Source organism: Leptonotus elevatus, chromosome 20 (genome assembly GCF_054856555.1).
Source record: "Leptonotus elevatus isolate MCC_2025b chromosome 20, RoL_Lele_1.0, whole genome shotgun sequence".
Taxonomy (NCBI): Eukaryota; Metazoa; Chordata; class Actinopteri; order Syngnathiformes; family Syngnathidae; genus Leptonotus; species Leptonotus elevatus.
In genome coordinates, this window is record NC_141258.1 from 16,546,790 (window position 1) to 16,564,687 (window position 17,898).

Consider the following 17,898-nt stretch of genomic DNA (forward strand, 5'->3'; position numbering starts at 1 on the left):
TTGGATCTTTTGGGTGATCCGGTTCATTTGGATTGGCTCAGTAAAAAGAGCGGGCTCTTTTTGGCTCTCAAACGGCTCTTTTAACTATAGCTTTCCTTTTAAATATTTACGACAAATTTAGCATACATTTTGATAAATGACTTGGCGAACTAAGTATTGCACTCTACTGACTGCAAATAGCAACAATTATCAAGCAAAGAAAATGATTTTTGTTTATTTTATTGAAAATTGAAAAAGACTACATACAATACATAAGCAACAAAATTAAAACTTCAACCAACAACAATCAAAATAACAATCAAATAAAAATAGTGAGTAGTAATTTAAGTGCAACAGCAGAAGCGAACAAAACAAACAAACTACTCACCAGGTCCAGGATTAAAGACCTTATTTTATTTCAAACTGGCATTCAGAAAAACTAAATACTTCAACTCTCTTCTTCTCTATTTGATTTATCCTCCCGTCTCCCTCTGACTGGTGGAGAAGAGGAGCACTTACTCCACGTGCAGTACTTACTGCATGCCCTCGCCCCTCCTCTTTCTTTTCCCATCTCTCCCTCTCTGAGCAGCGCGGTCAAACCTCGCTTCAGACATAGGAAGAGAGAGAGAGAGAGAGAGAGAGAGAGAGAGAGAGAGAGAGAGAGAGAGAGAGAGAGAGAGAGAGAGAGAGGGAAAATGACGGCTCTTGAGGGATGGTTCCGGTTCTCATCGTTTACTTCAAAAAGTCTCTTTGTACTGGCTTGTTCGTGAATGACCCATCACTAGCTGTTACATATGCCAAAAAAATTTCATGACTCTAGGTGACATGGAATGCTTCATTAAGTAGGAATTTTGATACTCAAAATTTGATGCCCCACCCCCCTCATATAGTACATCAAAAACTTTAGATTTTCCCCCCCTTATGTTGTCCCCAGTGTTGAGAAGGTACAGCTCAAGTTTGAAGTAAATCGGGTTAACCGTGTAGGACAAGGGGGCAAAAGTATGTAAATGGGCAAAAGATTGGACATTCAAATACTCATAGCTCACTTTTTGTTCATTTTAGGGTACTGCTACCAAATACTTTTTTAAGTCTCGGGGTGCAACACATGCCACCCAATTTTTGTAGCTGTAGGTCAAACGTAGCGGAACAGGGCTCCGTTAAACCCATCCAGAGGGCGCAACAGACCCCCTTTTTTTCTTTTTACTCGTGTATGGCCACTTTAAAATATAAAATTTTTCATCAGGCCAGATGTGTGTGTAAAGTTTGGTGAGTTTTTGTTCACGTTTAGTGTCTCAAAAATCGGTGTGTTTTCGTTCATAATTAGTCTCAAAAATCAGATCGTTTGCGGATAATAATAAGAATTCCTACAGAAACAATAAGCCCTCACAGCAGCAGCGCTGCCGCCGCTGCTCAGTTCCTAACAAGAGGGACCTCGCAACGACCGCTGCAGAAGAATAAGAATTCCTACAGAAACAGAAAATATAATTGTAAAAAAAAGAAAAAAGTAATGTAAATTAAAAAGTATAATTGTGAACATGGGACAAACTCCTTACGAATTACAGTACAGTCTTCCTTCTTCCTTAAGCCTGTATATCACTGAGCGGCGCTCTTTTTTCCCCACAGTTTTTCTTATCACTAAGAAATTTTGAACATCTTCAAAATTTGGTTTGTGAGTGTCTGGCGAACATCTTTGTATTGGTTTGCGACATTGAATGAACCCTGACAAGAAACGCTCGCTTTGTGTGCACACTCGCAAGTGGCCTCCCTGCAGTGAGATATAACCTCTAGGACCATAAATTGTTCTCCACATAAATGATTTTTTACTTACTATAAGCTATTTCAGAAAACTGATCTATCATATTAGTACAACTTGTCTAGCTATTTTACATGTAAAGCAGTATTCATAAATTCAAATTCTACATTTAATTTCCTTTAGAATTATATAATACATGGATGTACCTCAAAAATTGACAAAGTTACAGCAGTTTTAATGTTGAGAAATTGAAATCCCTAGTTTTGTGAAAAACGTGTTTAGAGTTTTGGTCCTTGCATCTTTCAAATGTCCATAGCAACTAGTTCCTTAGGAAAAAAGAGTAAGGCCATCATCCGAGATTTTAACCCTTTAAAATGTTATGAAGTTTGAACCTCTCAACAGATGAAATCTGCCTCAACTTTGAAGATCACATTAAGCTTACAATTCATCTTCTGGTTATTTTATTATTGCTCCTTGTGGTATTTTTTTGTTGTTGCTTAAATTAGGTCATATTACCGCAGTGGGAATTTTGATTTATTATTTTTTTAATTAAAATATTATATGCCATTTGGTGTAGTCTGTGACAAGTCACATCTCAAATGCATTTGGTGACATAAAGAAAATAAAAATGTTTTGATGATTCAATAGCCCCCCCCCCCCCAACATAATACATAGGAGCACAACATGAAAACAATAACAAAACTGTCAAGAACATCCCCTCACTTGAAGGCAGTAGTAAGCTACCTTCTCATTGGGTTGAAACCTTGTAGGCAAATTATTATTTTTTTTAATCTATACTTTTGTTCAGTCCACACATGTGGGCGTAATTTTTGACCAATCTAGAGTGTTGAAAATGGTTTGCTCTCTTTGACAATGCAATGTTAACAGTTGAAAAAAAATTCACATGTCATTTTTGGGCTCTCCTCCTGACAAGTGATGATTTTGGAGGAACAAGGTTTGGGGCCAACGCCAGCGATACGTATCTCTAAATGAAAACTCCCTATTTGAACCTTTGGACTCTCATATCTTGTTGTACGAAGGCCGGGCATGTGTGTGGATGTGTCAAGAGCACAATACAAGCTGCTCCTATTTATGTATTCAGTCACATCTTAGAGGAGATCTGAGTGACTTCATACGAGCAGGATATCTTCTGAATTTACGTACATAGTCTCAATAGCGGATAAGTTATGCAATGAACTTTCTTGTATGGGATGTATCTAAATTGACTCAAACTGATTACTGATTCTGCACTTGTTTGCTATATTAATTTCAAGCTTATTCCTGACAGAAAGAAAACAAAGGCCGTGAAAAAAGCTTTCAAGCTTTCTAACAATGGTAAGGCAAAAACACGCTTTCTGCTCTCAAATGTAAAATGCAACTCGATGGTATCCCACATTATCTAACCATATTCTGATCTCATTTCCTGGTAGGATGTGGGGATGTTGGAGATCCCTGACGAGCTGTCGGCAAGGTTCCGCAGAGCAGCAGGTGATCGTAAAGACAAAAAAACTACAGAGATCAATGTTTTGACAGGTTTTAATTGCAGTTTATTTGCTTCAAACAGGGTATCGACATGTGGCAACAGTGACAGAGGTTACACCGCCGCAAGCGAAGGCAACGCACAACCTCTCTCTGCCTCAAGATTTAGACAGATACCCATTCTCTCACTATGCCAAGTCCATGCTAAAGGTCAGTAACAGGGAAACACATAGTCAGGCACACACATAAATCATTTACTTTTTAATAACTGACATTTTTCATTCCCTTCGGCCTCGCTTGTATGTTTGTTTGCAAAGCATTTCGTAATCACCATTATATCTTCCTCATTGTGAATTAATCATTTACTTGTTCTGGCATTTGATTTGTTATTGCTGATACCGAAATCGGTTATTAGCAGTCAAGGATGCCGATAACTTCTTGTACGAAGGATGCGTACGCCACTTTTTTTGTGCTTTCCACGGTCATGTTCAGATGTATCAGGACCGTGGGAATATGCAGTGCTCCACAGCAACTCCTTGGCTGGCATAAGTTTTTCTTGCTTTGGAGCTGAGTTGTAGAGGTGATGCTGGGCAATTCGGGAAGTGGACTTTGTTAGGCGGCCGCTGTAAAATATATTTATTTAATAAGCGAAGTGCGCATTACGTTTGTGCATGCGTGAAAATCAAGTTAAAAAAAACTTGCTACCAAACATAGAATGACAACTGTAATGACAAGTTTGCTCTATATTATATATTTGGTTGTTACCAACATAACTGAGATTCATTTTTCAAAAATAATTTCCTGTTTAATACATTTATGTGCTTAGATTCATACGTTTGCACAGATTCATGCATCTGTATTTTTTTGTGTGTGCAACGTTTTCTGGAATTGGACGTAAGTCGTGTTTTAGTATGAAAGCCACGTTTTCGTACATGAGGCCCCTGGGGACACACATATGCACACCCTGCACGCAATTTCCCTTTATAAATGCCACACGATCCCAACCGGTGTGCATAGCAGATTCCACGCTGTTCCCTGCCCCAGCTATGACTATTTCACCCCATATTTGGAATTCCAAAAATAAACTAATATATGTATTTATAAGCAGCATGTTTTGGCCAACAACCAATCAAAAGCAATGGACGGTCAAGGAAAGGCAAGAAAGAAGGCTAACGTCACCATGATGTGCATTGAATTTTTGTGTGAAAAAAAAAAAAATGTACATTGAAACCTTCATTGGAGAGGTCGAGTCACGGAAGGCCGTGATTTTTGAGAGCTAAATGTTGTGATTAAAATACATACATGTGTACTGTATTTAATCTGACTGGTTTTTCTCACTCTGCGCTGCCGCTGAGCCGGTTTATTTCTGTTCTCCACAATGCATGCTCTTAACACTGCCGGTAGCAGAACAAAATAAAAGCATTTGATTTAACAAACATTACATCTCCATTTGCAAAAATTTATAAATAATAATAAAATCCCATTCAGCATGTTGTAAAACAAATACTACCCTCCTACTTGAGGTACAGAAACAAAATAAGTTGCTTATATCTCACCAAATTCCACATCTTGCAAAGTTCAACAAATGTCACTGTCAAGAAGGGGGAGCTTGAGGACCCAAATGCGGGAAGACAGGGCAAGGAGGCAGAGGTTCGATCAAAAAAGGGATTTTAATTTCTACAAAACAAAAGGCGAGATCTTAATTGCACGGAAAAACATAGCATGGAGAAAACAACAAGGCAAAACGGGCAGCATGACATGGGGGAAAATCCAAGGCAAAAACGGGCAGCATCACAGGGGAAAAATACAACAATGACCCGACACAGACAGAGGGGAGACAGCAGACTAAATACACAGACTAACGACACAACAAGACACACCTGGGGCAAGACACAAGTGGCTGAGGGCACTGATTGGATCACACGAGGAAGGGCAGGATCACACTTAAACAAGACCAAGGGAGACACACAAGGAAAACAGAACCCAAAACATGACAGTCACACTTTGTGTACCGAGAACTGTTATAAACTTGTGACAATTGCAGCATGCTATATGGATTCAACAATATGATGCTGACTTAGTTACTCCTGTAATCATTTCAGAACTTGACAATAAACAATGCAACAAACAATGTAAACGTTTTACTTTTACAATTCGAGGATTTGTCTTGGCTTTATCAAACAACCATATCTTGAGCGATGGCGAGGCTCTGCATGCTGTGTTTCGCTCACTGGTTGGCCGTTTTCTTCATCATGCTCACCGTCATCCCCACTGATCTCTGGTTGAGGTATAATGGATGTATGGTTGTTGATCAGATGTCGTCGGTTGCACCTGTAGGTTTGTCTATTTTCGGTCTCAATTTCGTAGCTCCGTGGACTTTGTGCCGGTTGGATGACTGTCGCAGGCTTGCAGGTGCCATCCTTTTGCTGGAAACGGATGTGAGCTCCTGTGGGCAGTGGTGACAATGTTTTTTTTATGCTCTTGGCAACGTTCCCTCCTCACTCTTATGATGTCCTGGGGAATCACCTGAGGTTGCAACTGGAAAGTTGTGTTGGGCAGGATGGAGCGTAGCCTTCGACTCATCAGTATTTGTGCTGGTGATTTGAGTCAGTCGACTGGCGTGTTCCGGTACTCCAGCAGGCTGAGGTATGGGTCTTTCTTGCCCTCTTTGTCTTTGGTAAAAATCCGCTTTATGATCTGGACTGTTTTTAAATCTAGACCATTACTCTGGGGGTAATGGGGGCTTGATGTAACATGCTGGAAACGTGTCTGCAAACTGCTTAAACTCCTGTGAGCTGTATCATGGCTCGTTGTCGCTGATGACTTTCTTTGGAATGCCTTGCAAAGGCTGTCTTCATTTTGTGTATTACAGCAGTGGCGGTGGCATTAAGTATGTAACTCAACCTCAAAATACCTCCTGAGGTAGTCACAAATCACAATGTAGTTTCTAGAGTCCCATATAAACAAATCAGTCCCAACAGTTTCCAATGAAGTCTCAGGAACGTCATGTGGATGCATGGGCTCTTTGGTATTGGCGTTGTGATGTTCTTGGCATACATTACATTGTTTGACCATATCCTCAATCTGGTGACTCATGCCTGGCCAAAACATTATGTCCCTTGCCCTGTGCTTGCTTTTCTTCACTTTGAAATGTCCCGTATGCATACAGTTTAGCATGTGAGGCCTGAGACTGTGTGGAATGATTATCTTCTCACATTTCAGGTGCTGCATTGATCACGGTGTGTATCTGGGCCTCCATTGCCTCAGATAACGAGCTGTCCTCATCATCCATAGACTTCCTGGACAAAGTGTCAGCAACAGGAATCTCTTTGCCTGGCTTGTGAATGAGGATTATGCTGTATTTTTGCAGTGCCAGTAATATGTGTTGTAGTCGTGGTGGTGCAAGGGCTAGCGGTTTCCGAAGTTTGGCTGCCAAGGGTTTGTGGTCGAATTCCACAGTGACGTTCCGCCCATAGATGTACTCATGGAATCGCTTGCACCCAAATAGGAATGCATACAGCTCCTTCTCAATCTGGGCATAATTATTTTCTGTATTCTCTAGAAGCTTGGATGCATAGGTGTCATGCAGGATGGCTGCACCAAGACCATTCTTTGATGCGTTAAATATGTCACCTCCTTCTTGGGGTCGAAATAGGCTAGCACTGGCCCAGATTCCGCTGTGATGATCTCCTTCATCCGCCGGAAAGCACTTTCATGGGTGTCATCCCATCTGAAATCTGTGCCTTGTCTCAGTAGCTGTCTTAGTGGTGCTATCACTTCTGACAGGTTAGGAACAAACCTGGCTAAATAGGTCACCATGCCAAGGATTGTGTCGAGCTCTGCCTCATTGATTGATGGTGGCATGTCTTTGTTGACTTTGACCTTCAGCGGGTCTGGTTTCAAGCCGTTCGCTGTGAGCCTATGTCCGAAATAGCTCACTTAAGGCACACCAATGTGGCACCTCTCTGGGTTGAGTTTGACTCCTCGCTTCCTGATCCTGCTGAGCATCGCTCTGAGGTTCAGGTCATGCTCCTGCTTTGTCTTTCCAAACACAATAATGTCATCGATTATTCCAGCCACGCCTTGAAGTCCTTCATAAGTTTCATCCACCCTTCTCTAAAATTAATCTTGGGCTGATACAATGCCAAAGGGCAGCCTCAAGAACCAGTATCTACCAAACGTGGTGTTAAACGTGGTAAGTAGCGATGACTCGTGGCTTACAATCTCAAACGAGAGTGTCTTTAGTATGTGGTGTGATCTGTTTAGCTACACTGTGTAGACTTGCACTACTTCAAAGTGACTTTTGCGATGTCTGTTGCTGTAAGTGCACGGTCAATAAAGCATTTAAAAAAGAAAGAAAAATAAACAATACACTACTGTATGTAGTAGTTTAGCCCGGACACCCCTATGCATTTGGTATGTTCCATCTCCCTCACTCCCTGCACGAGCAGACCGCTCTGTTTTGGAGTGAGCTATCAAGCAAACAATTAACTTGTAAGTGGCTCGTTAAGCTCTGAAACAAGCCAAAAAGAAAAAAAGAGGACACATGCTCACTGGACATGCATGCTTTAGCGCCATGGCATAAGTTTGAACACAAGTCACGATTGGCAAAGCGAACATGGGGAGTGGGGGGTTGGGCAGGGGGGGAGGGAGTGGAGGGGCTGGAGAACTCGCCACCAAGTTGACTCTTCCGTGCTCTCATGTCTGTCCTCAGTCAGGTCCACCTTTCTTGTATATAAGCAATGTGTGCTGGAAGTCCTCTCACACAGTCAGATTTTGGACCTTGGTCCACACACAAAGCGCACCTCACTATTAGGCGCACCGTCGATTTTTGAGATAATTTAAGACTTTAAAGTGCGCCTTATAGTCGTGAAAATACGGTAGCTTGATGGCGCAATGCCCGAATCTGGCATCTAGGACAATAAAAAAAATTGCTCCTGCCAATTTGGATGTTACATCCTCAAGTGTGGGTAATGGATAATGTGGCCTCATTATGGCCTTGTTCAGGGGTCTTGGGTCAAGACAAACTCTGAGCTTGCCTGTCTTTGGGTTTTCACTAGCTACAAGAGCATTGACCCACTTTGTAGGCTCTGTCACTTTACAGATCACGACTTCCTTTTCCATGTTGTCCAGTTCTTTCTTAAGTCGATCTTTCAGGGCAAACAGTACTCTGCGTGGTGAACAGACTACCAGAGTCTCCTCTGGATCAATGGTGAAGTTACATTCCCCTGGAAATGTGCCAATCCCTTTGAACACGTGTGCATATTCACTTAGAATGTATTTTGCTTGAGTATTACTCTCTTTCACACTGTTGACTGCATAGACAACTTTAATAAGTCCAAGTGCTTTACATGCTTTGAAACCCAAAATAGGTGGACCTGCACATTTCACCACATAGAACTTTTAGATGGTTGACCTGTCTTTGTACTTACTTTTCATGTAGCAGTAGCCCTTCACAGTGAGTGGAAGTCCCCCGTTGCCTGTCAGTAGCGGTGTCTTGTTTGAGATTGTGGCAAAGATAGTTTCTGGGATGATGCTGATTTGGGCTCCAGTACCCAACTTAAATCTCAGCTTTTGGTTCGGTGGGCCCAATTCGATGTCTCCATATGCACTTTACTTTCATTTTCCTCTTCTGCAGTAATAGTGTCCATAAAAAGTTCACAATCATAGTCTTCAAAATCAGAGTCCTCCTTAGTCTCGTCAACAGTGTGCACATCCCTGGATTTTCCTTTGTTTTGTGTGTGGGGCCTAGTTTTGCATACTCTCGCATAGTGGTTGTACTGTTTGCATTTTAAACATTGCTTTCCTTTCGCAGGGCGTTCTTCCGTTCTATCATGGCCGCCTCAACAAGCGCCACAAGCTTTCCCTTGGCTCTTTTTTTTCATGAGATGGCTTACTAGCACTTTTCTTGGCATCTCGCTGTCCCATTTTATGGTGCACTGCATGTACTTGGCAATCCTTAACCATAGTTTTCATCTGTGCTTGTGCCAGCTCATGAGAACATGTTAGGCCTATGCCTTGGCTGAGCAACTTTTCACATACTCTAGGTGAGTTGGTGGCAAACATAATGTGGTCCCTCAACATTTCATCACTATTTGCATAGCCACAGTCTTTGACTAATAACATCAGATCAGTCAGAAATTGTTCAAATGACTCACCACTTACTTGCACTTTTTCTTGGAATTTGTACCTGGCGAATATGGGGTTCGCTTTTGGGGCGAGACATTCCGTGAATTTGTCATAGTAGGTCTTTAGCGTCTTCCATTCGTCGGCCGTTAGCACCCATGTGTTGCTAATATCACGCCCTTTGTCTCCAATCCACAGTAGAGGAAAAATGCATTTTTTCCTCTTCTAACTTGTCTTTAAGTGGTCCCATAAACATACGGTCTGTGTTGGAATCTACGGCATGCATCAGGTAGATTGGACAAGTCCCAATCCATTCTCGGGGTGAACGCTGAAAGCCTCCATTACTTTTCTCGTGGAGCGAACGGCGTGGCAATTCTCTCGTGCACTGATCTCACAGCGAGCGGGTTCGTATTCTTACTACTACTCTGACACCATGATGTGATTAAAATACATACATGTGGACTCTATTTAATCAAAAAAATAGTCCCACACTTGACTGGCTTTTCTCACTCGGTGCTGCTGCTGAGCCTGGTTTATTTCTGTTCTCCACAATGCAGCTTGATAATTGTGATTCACTCAAAGGAGTTCTCCACAATATCAATCTGGGACTGCTGATTTGCTTGGGAAAGGCGGGACATTCTGTACAATGCTTCGAGCTGATTGGACAATGTGGCATCTTGTACACGTTTGTTTTGACCAATCATGGCAACGGATTAGTCTCCTTTTAGAGGGGTGGGGGGGGGGGGAGCACGGACATCTTTACCAGATAAAAATGCACGAAGCGCCTTTCGCTGTTCATTCAACAAGTAAATGAGTAATTCTGCAAGTAAAGTAAAGTAAATTAGTAATTCTGCAAGAACAGAATTAATTGCAGCATCCATTCATCCATTTTAGGTTAGTTTGTTTCCCATGGTGTCGCCGCTTCCTGGTTTCGTCACAGCTGCATATCCCGCCCCCAAACACAATGTCGCTCTGTGATTGGTGAAAATCAACGGGCTCGATACAAGATGTATTCTCGGGAGTCTGTGAACACAAATACCGCGAGAATTCATCTTGCAGAGCAAGGTTAGTCGCCATTGTGAACATGTTCAAAATGTCCTTGCGAATCCATTGTTGCGCCAACATGTACATTTACTCGTAATCCCGTCGTAATTAATCGTAATTTGTTATCAAAAGTGTTGGCAAAGTTCTTTCCGAGGTCCCATTCATATTTTTCACTCTGACGCCCATATACTACGGCTTTGTTTGGAGAAGTGCGGCTCTGCCTGGAACAGCACACGCATTGAAATCATATTCCAAAATCGAAAAACAAAAAGCTAGCTTGGAGACATGTGTTGAACATGTTTTCTAGTTTGGATTTCATGTGTTACAAGTGCTCAATGTGCCTAGCCTACCACGGGTAGCATGGACATGAGTCAAGTCGGTGATATTCCTCCAAAACGCAACAAGATATAGGCTATATGAACATTAAAATATCAATGGCATCTGACTTTTAAGCCGTTTTTAAGTGTCAAAATGATGACATACCATGTATGCTGTCATATTGGCTTTTTTTGTGCAGCGTGTCATCGCTATGACGTGGTGCACAGGGGGACAAACGGCTCTGTTAATTTTTGACTTATTTCCTCGTCTATATTGTGCTATGAAAATGCTTATGGCGTCGTCAATTATTGACATAATTTAGATAGCACTCATACCCACCATGGCTCAGGGTGTAGAGACGGTTGTTCGGTAACCAGAAGGTCGGCTGTTAGATCCCCGCTCTCCCCAAGTCATGTGTCGTTGTGTCCTTGGGCAAGACACTTCACACGCATTGCCTCAAGTGCTACTCACATTGGTGTATGGAAGCTGCGAATGTTTGGTGGTGGTCGGAGGGGCCGTAGGCGCACACTGGCAGCCACGCTTCCATCAGCCTGCCCCAGGGCAGCTGTGGCTACTTAAGTAGCATACCACCACCACAGTGTGAATGTGTGAGTGCATGAATAATGTATCCATTGTAAAGCATCTTTTAGTGTCTAGAAATGCGCTATATAAATCGAATGCATTATTATTATTATTATTATTACTCAGGCTCTTCCTTTGCAAAAGAAAAAAAAACTGTCACAGGTGACAGCAGCAACCGGTCCATTATGGTGGCATTATGAATGAAAAGCGTGACTGTCACCAATTTATGCATACATGTGCTAATGATAGTCTGAAAATAAATATTAGAAATAAACTCGTATTATTATTATTATTAATCACGTCGTGATGGCTCCCGCCCGCTATAGACACAAAACATTACGTCACTTAATGTCCAAAAAATCTAATAAAACACGACTGATTGTTACCAAAACGTGTGCATACGTGATAATCATAGTCTGGAACTATTAGAATGAAAATGGCAATATTTTTGAAAATAATTGAAGCATTAAGCATTATTATTATTATCCAGGAGAGGAACGCAGAAGTACAGATAGTGTTTGACTTTGCAAAAAGAATGGAAATGGCTGTCGTGAATACTTTCTTCCAGAAGAGGCAGGAACATAGGTGACCTACAAGAGTGGAGGTAGGAGTACACAGGTAGACTACATCTTGTGTAGACGGCGTAATCTGAAGATCAGCGGTTGCAAAGTAGTGGTAGGTGAGAGTGTAGCCAGACAGCATAGGATGGTAGTGTGTAGGATGACTCTGGTGGTGAGGAAGACAAAGACGGCAAAGACAGAGCAGAGGACGAAATGGTGGAAGCTGAAAAAGGAAGAGTGTTGTATGACTTTCAGGAAGGAGTTGAGACAGGCTCTGGATGGTCAGGAGGTGCTTTCAGATGACTGGACAACTACAACAAATGTGATCAGGGAGACAGGTAGGAAAGTCCTTGGTGTGTCATCTGGAAGGAAAAGGGATAAGGAGACTTGTTGGTGGAATGAGGAGGTACAGAAGTGGATCCAGAGAAAGAGGTTAGCTAAGAAGAAGTGGGACACTGAGAGGACTGAAGAAAGTAGACAGGAGTACAGGGAAATGCAGCGTAGGGTGAAAGTAGAAGTGGCAAAGGCCAAACAAGGGGCTTACGATGACTTGTATGCTAGGTTGGACAATAAGGAGGGAGTGACTGATCTATACAGGTTGGCAAGGCCAAAGAGACAAAGATGGGAAGGACGTGCAACAGGTTAGGGTAATGAAAGATAGGGATGGAAGTGTGTTGACCGGTGCCAGTAGTGTGATGGGAAGATGGAAATAGTACTTTGAAGAGTTGAGGAATGAGGAAAATGAGAGAGCGAACGAAGCGTAGAAGAAGTGATTGTTGTGGACCAGGAAGTAGCAAGGATAAGTAAGGATGAAGTGAGAAGGGCATTGAAGAGGATGAAGAGTGGAAAGGCACTAGGTCCTGATGATATACCTGTGGAGGTATGGAGGTGTCTTGGAGAGGTAGCAGTCAAATTTCTGATTGGGTTGTTCAATAGGATCTCAGATAGTGAGAAGATGCCTGAGGAATGGAGGAGAAGTGTGCTGGTGCCCATTTTTAAGAACAGAGGAATAAAGTTGATGAGCAACACAATGAAGATATGGGAAAGAGTAGTTGAAGCTAGACTGAGGGCAGAAGTGAACATTTGTGAGCAGCAGTATGGTTTCATGCCAAAAAAGAATACCACAGATGCAGTATTTGCTTTGAGGATGTTGATAAAGAAGATCAGAAGGAGCTGTATTGTGTCTGTAGAGTTGGAGAAAGCTTATGACAGGGTGCCCAGAGAGGAACTGTGGTTTTGTATGAGGAAGTCTGGAGTAGCAGACAAGTATGCTCACGTGGTGTAGGACATGTATGAGGACTGTAAAACGGTGGTGAACTGTGTTGTAGGTGTGACTGAGTAGTTCAAAGTGGAGGTGGGACTACATCAGGGATCAGCTCTGAGCCCCTTCTTGTTTGCTATGGTAATGGACAGGATAACAGATGAGGTTAGACAGGAATCTCCATGGACTATGATGTTTGAAGATAACATTGTGATCTGTAGTGAGAGCAGGGAACAGGTGGACGAGAAGCTAGAGGCGTGGAGGTTTGCCCTGGAAAGGAGGGGATGAAGGTTAGCTGTAGCAAGATGGAGTATCTGTGTGTGAATGGGAGGAACCCAAGTGGAAGAGTGAGGTTACAGGGAGAAGAGACCAAGAAGGTGAAGGATGTATTTTAAGAGTAAATGAAGGTAGTTAATGTGAGAGCAGAGGATGCAGAGGACAGGGTTAGATGGAGGTGTAGTGATTATTTGGGTTGCCGTAATGGCAAACGAGAAATGTAGACGGTACTGAGGGGAGTTGTAATTTCCTCAGCAACCTCTGGGGGCACCATGTTGACTTTGCTTGTTTGTAGGAGCAAAATAAACGATAAAAATCCTATTATCAAGTATTCATAATCTGAAGTTGCTACTTTTGTTAATCATGGAGTTCTTTGCTTTAATAAGAGAATTACTAATCCACCCAGAAAACACAAATGATTTGGCAGAAATTGAATTTCTAGGCAATACATTTATTTAGTAAACAAACATATATATCAGTCAGAGCCTAACCTATTAATAAAACGGAATTTAAAAAAAAAAGTGAATCAAAGATAAAAAGAAAACATGCAATCTAACGAACTAAGATAAAAAAGGGAATGAAAAAGGTAGATGGGGAATAGAGATTGAAGCGTTTTGTCTCTGGCTGATGGTGATGGGTGCACGACTGAGAGGCCACTGCAGGTCTCCGGTTGGTGGCGAGGTACGCGCGCGGTGTGGAGGCCGCGGCAGGTCCTTGGCTGGCACAAGTCCCGGTTGGTGGTGATGTGCTTGCGCGGTTGAGAGGCCGCAGTCAGTTGCTTTGGGTGCTGCGGGGCATCTCGGGCGCATGGCTGCAGCAGAAATGGGTCACAGGGGCGCAGCAGCTCGGTGCCTAACAGCCGTTGTGGAACCGGGTCGGCGGGGCGCTGCGTGATTCAGACAGCGGAAGGTAGGTGGGTCGGCTCTCGGCAGGAACAGACATCCGTTTTGGGACGCGCAATGTGGTTGCGAGTCCTTGCGTAATGCCTGCTTTGGGGCGTGTGCCGTTGCTCAAGTCCGGGACTCAAAGAAGAAAGCCACATGGTCGCTCTCAGCGTTTTCGGCGACCACGTCTCTCGTGATGATCAGGAGAAGTTCATGGGGCAAGAGGAGAAGAGGCGAAGAAGGAGAATAGCGAAGAAGAGAGAAGCGAAGAAGAGCAGAGCGAGGAAGAGGGGGAAGTTCCTTCACGCGCTGGCTTTTAAACTGGTGTCCCGGGAGGGTCAAGCAGTAGTCCCGCCTCTTCTGCGCGCTTGAAGCAGTCTTGGTCGACTGAGACCAAGTTTTGCGATAGCATTTGATCATTTTTGATCAGAATTGACAAGCCAGATGCTTCATTTATAATTCTGAACACATTTCAAACATTACCGCGATCATAAAGTTATTGAATCCGCTAAGCTTACTAATTAGCTAAACTTAGATGGCTGCAAAAGTTACACACATAATTCATTTGAGATAGACATACAGGTTGTGTACAAAGATAAACAACAAAAGTCACTTGATGTCAGTGAAGTACATAGAGTCCGTTTATGTCCCGAATTATGTAGACTTCAGATTAATTACGAGCGGCAGGGTTCTTGAGGATAATACCGATACTGACCCCTGGAGGGCACTGTTGCACCGTGTACTTCCAAGGGGCGTTGTTTCCCAAAACATATGGCTGATTCCTGTAGATAGAACAAACCATAAAAGTGGTCTGGGGACTGATAAGCAGTCTTATCGCTAGTTTGCTTGCTAAACAGGCTTTTAGAGCTCGGTAGGCACTGAGGTATGTGTTTCCTGTGGGTTGGGAAAATTAAATCCAGTCCCTGCTGGAGGGAAATTCAAAGAGTTTAAAGCACGCACACAAATTCTCCAGGGGGAAATGTTTTAAAAGGCAAATTTAAAAAATTGAGATTACAGAGGCAATTGATTCGCTGTGGCGACCGCTGAAGGGAAAAGCCGAAAGGAAAAGAAGATTATTATTAGGCCATATGAATGTGTGACAGCGCTTCTGTTTTAAATATTATCCAAAATACGGCAAGCTTTGTTCTAATATTTTTAGACTATGATTAATATACAGTATGTCTGCACATGTACTCCTACATTTTGGGGACAATCAGTCACAATATTCTATCATAATGCCACCGAGGAACGGTTGCGCTCCCCGATTTCCCCTTCTTTCTTTCTCTAAGGAAGAAACCTTAGATGGAGTGATATCTAGATTATGGCAACTTGACAACACCATACCCATTTTATAGCACATTTAGACCAATTTCACAAAGCAGGTTGAACAGACACTGAAACAAACCCTGAACAGTGAGTTGACATACACTCAGATAGGAAACTGATTTGAGTTAGTTTTATCAACGCAGAGTAGTTTCACCTGGACTTACTACCACACTAAAAATACCACATAAATGGATCCCCGATTCGATGAGTCACCATGGCAACGGGGCGCCGCCCTTTGCTTTCGCGTTTTTTACCCCTCTCAACTAGAAATCTTAATGCAATCATATGGCGAAATGAAACATGTCTTTAGAAAAAAAGGGCAACACCGCAGCAGTTCCCCGTAAAGGGAGGCGCCGTGGGAGAACGTTGCTGCACGGGTTAATGCGTAAATTTACATGGAGTCCTTTGCAATCACAATAATATTACAGGGAACATCTGTTGAATGGTAGCTCATTAATTTATTTAATTTAGGTGCAATCCTGCAGGGGAGAAGCGCACTTGATTTAAGATGAAATATAAAAAACTTAAGATAAAAACATTATTCAAACGGTTATAAGAAAAAAACGGAACGCAGCGCACATATATGCTAGAATGTGAGCGCATGACAGCGCACGGCTGGTAATGTTGCAAATGTAAGGACGTATTAAGTTGTGTATGTAAATGATGGACTGTAATGTGAAACAATACCGTTCAAAAAGGTATCTGTTTGCAACAATCTCACGATGAATATTTAATTCCCTGCGCAATAATGCGGCACCTTCATCAGTAGGGTCATGGTCAAAAGGACATGTCATGTTCGTGACAAAAGTGGACTTTACGCAATAGACTATAGGAGTATTTACACAAAAACTCTCCGTAGCGGACTGAATGAATGAGGAAATCAAATGGCGTGTGTGGCTGAAAGACGGGTACTTAAAAAAAAAATCTCTCCACAGGATACATGGTGCCAACCCCAAGGAACCCCACTCCAAAGAGCCCTGACCCCTCTTGAACCAGACGATGCCCGCACTGCGCTGGAAATTTATAAACTGGTATAGGAAGAACGCCAACATACTTAATTTTTTGCTCTGATCTTTTACAATTTCCAATACACTTTTTCCTTAGATCATGCGGTTCACAGGTGAGTCAGACCTCAGTGACTCACAGGAGCAGCTATTGGGAAACTACATCATTGAGAAAGGACAGAACCGACCTGCCTTGAGGGATGAGATCCTGGCCCAGTTGGCTTACCACACATGGGGCCTGAGTGAAGAGCAGCATAGCCTGCAAGGCTGGTTGCTGCTAGCCTGCTGCTTCTGTGCCTTCACTCCATCACCAGAACTGGAAAAACCCCTGCTAAAGTAGGTGGCATATTTGTGTTGTTCTTTATTTGGGTTGTATCGTTTGTAGTTATTTAAATAGACATTCAACATATCACCATTCTTGAGGAGGCAATGGAAAGGACTGAATGAAGCAATCGGTTCAGTAGGACCCCAAGGCGTTGGTCAGAACACACTTGTCAGTGCTTACAACACTTCCAGCTGTAAGCACAGATAAAGCACACTAAAATCATCGCTTTGCAGAGGCTTGGATGATGGTAGGATGGTACAAGCCCTGAGTGGGGATTATGAGATGTTTGAGTGTATGAGTGCAAAATACCATACCTCAGTATCACAATAATACTACAATTATATACAGTCAAACAGTATGGTACAAATATCTTCAACGAATACTGATCAGGCAGTAAGATAACTTATCTACAAACCTACCTATACTTACGTTATTTAGCCCTCACAAGCTACAGAATAACATCGACATAAATCAGTAATGCAAATAATAGTTTCCGCAGCATGAAACTATGATAAATGAGCTCAATTGAGGTTCCAATTATAGCCCCAGATCTTGTGTAATGTCAGCTCCCACAGAACATGCATGGCTTAACTTAATGTGGATTTGACATGCCACAAGTACTTAAACATATACACTAGCGCTACCTATGGTGGGCTCGGTGGGACACCTAGCTTCCTAGTCCTACACCATTGATGAAGCCGTTGACCCGAAACTCAGGCGCTTTTGTTATGACAACGAATTACTTACTGGCCCACTATAGACATCGTTTCTGCTGAGTACTGGAGTTGACATGCAAATTAGCCCTTGGACGATTCAGGCAGACAATATTGGTTTGCTAATTTGATGGACCATCACCATTTTGTGCTGCCACCTTATTGGCTAGTTGTACATTAACCTAAAAATAAGGATGTGGAAAACAAATTATCTATTGCTAGGAAATTGAAATTGAAAGTGAAATAGAAAAATAAAAAATAAAATAAA

General features: G+C 42.5%; 1 protein-coding gene across 2 annotated transcripts in view; it reads left to right on the forward strand.

The window, feature by feature from the left end:
• Nucleotides 1-2,800: 2,800 nt before the first annotated feature.
• Nucleotides 2,801-17,898, forward strand: part of myo15b (myosin XVB) — a 98,677-nt gene continuing 83,579 nt past the window's right edge. Inside the window, exons 1-6 of one of the 2 annotated variants that reach the window (XM_086065238.1) lie at nucleotides 2,848-2,892; nucleotides 3,021-3,067; nucleotides 3,163-3,220; nucleotides 3,297-3,421; nucleotides 16,524-16,619; nucleotides 16,693-16,928. In XM_086065238.1, coding sequence (XP_085921364.1) covers nucleotides 3,065-3,067; nucleotides 3,163-3,220; nucleotides 3,297-3,421; nucleotides 16,524-16,619; nucleotides 16,693-16,928 — 518 coding nt within the window. In that variant the 5' untranslated portion in view covers nucleotides 2,848-2,892; nucleotides 3,021-3,064. Of the gene's footprint in view, nucleotides 3,068-3,162; nucleotides 3,221-3,296; nucleotides 3,422-16,523; nucleotides 16,620-16,692; nucleotides 16,929-17,898 lie in introns of both variants that reach the window. The other variant, XM_086065237.1, reaches the window with a different exon arrangement.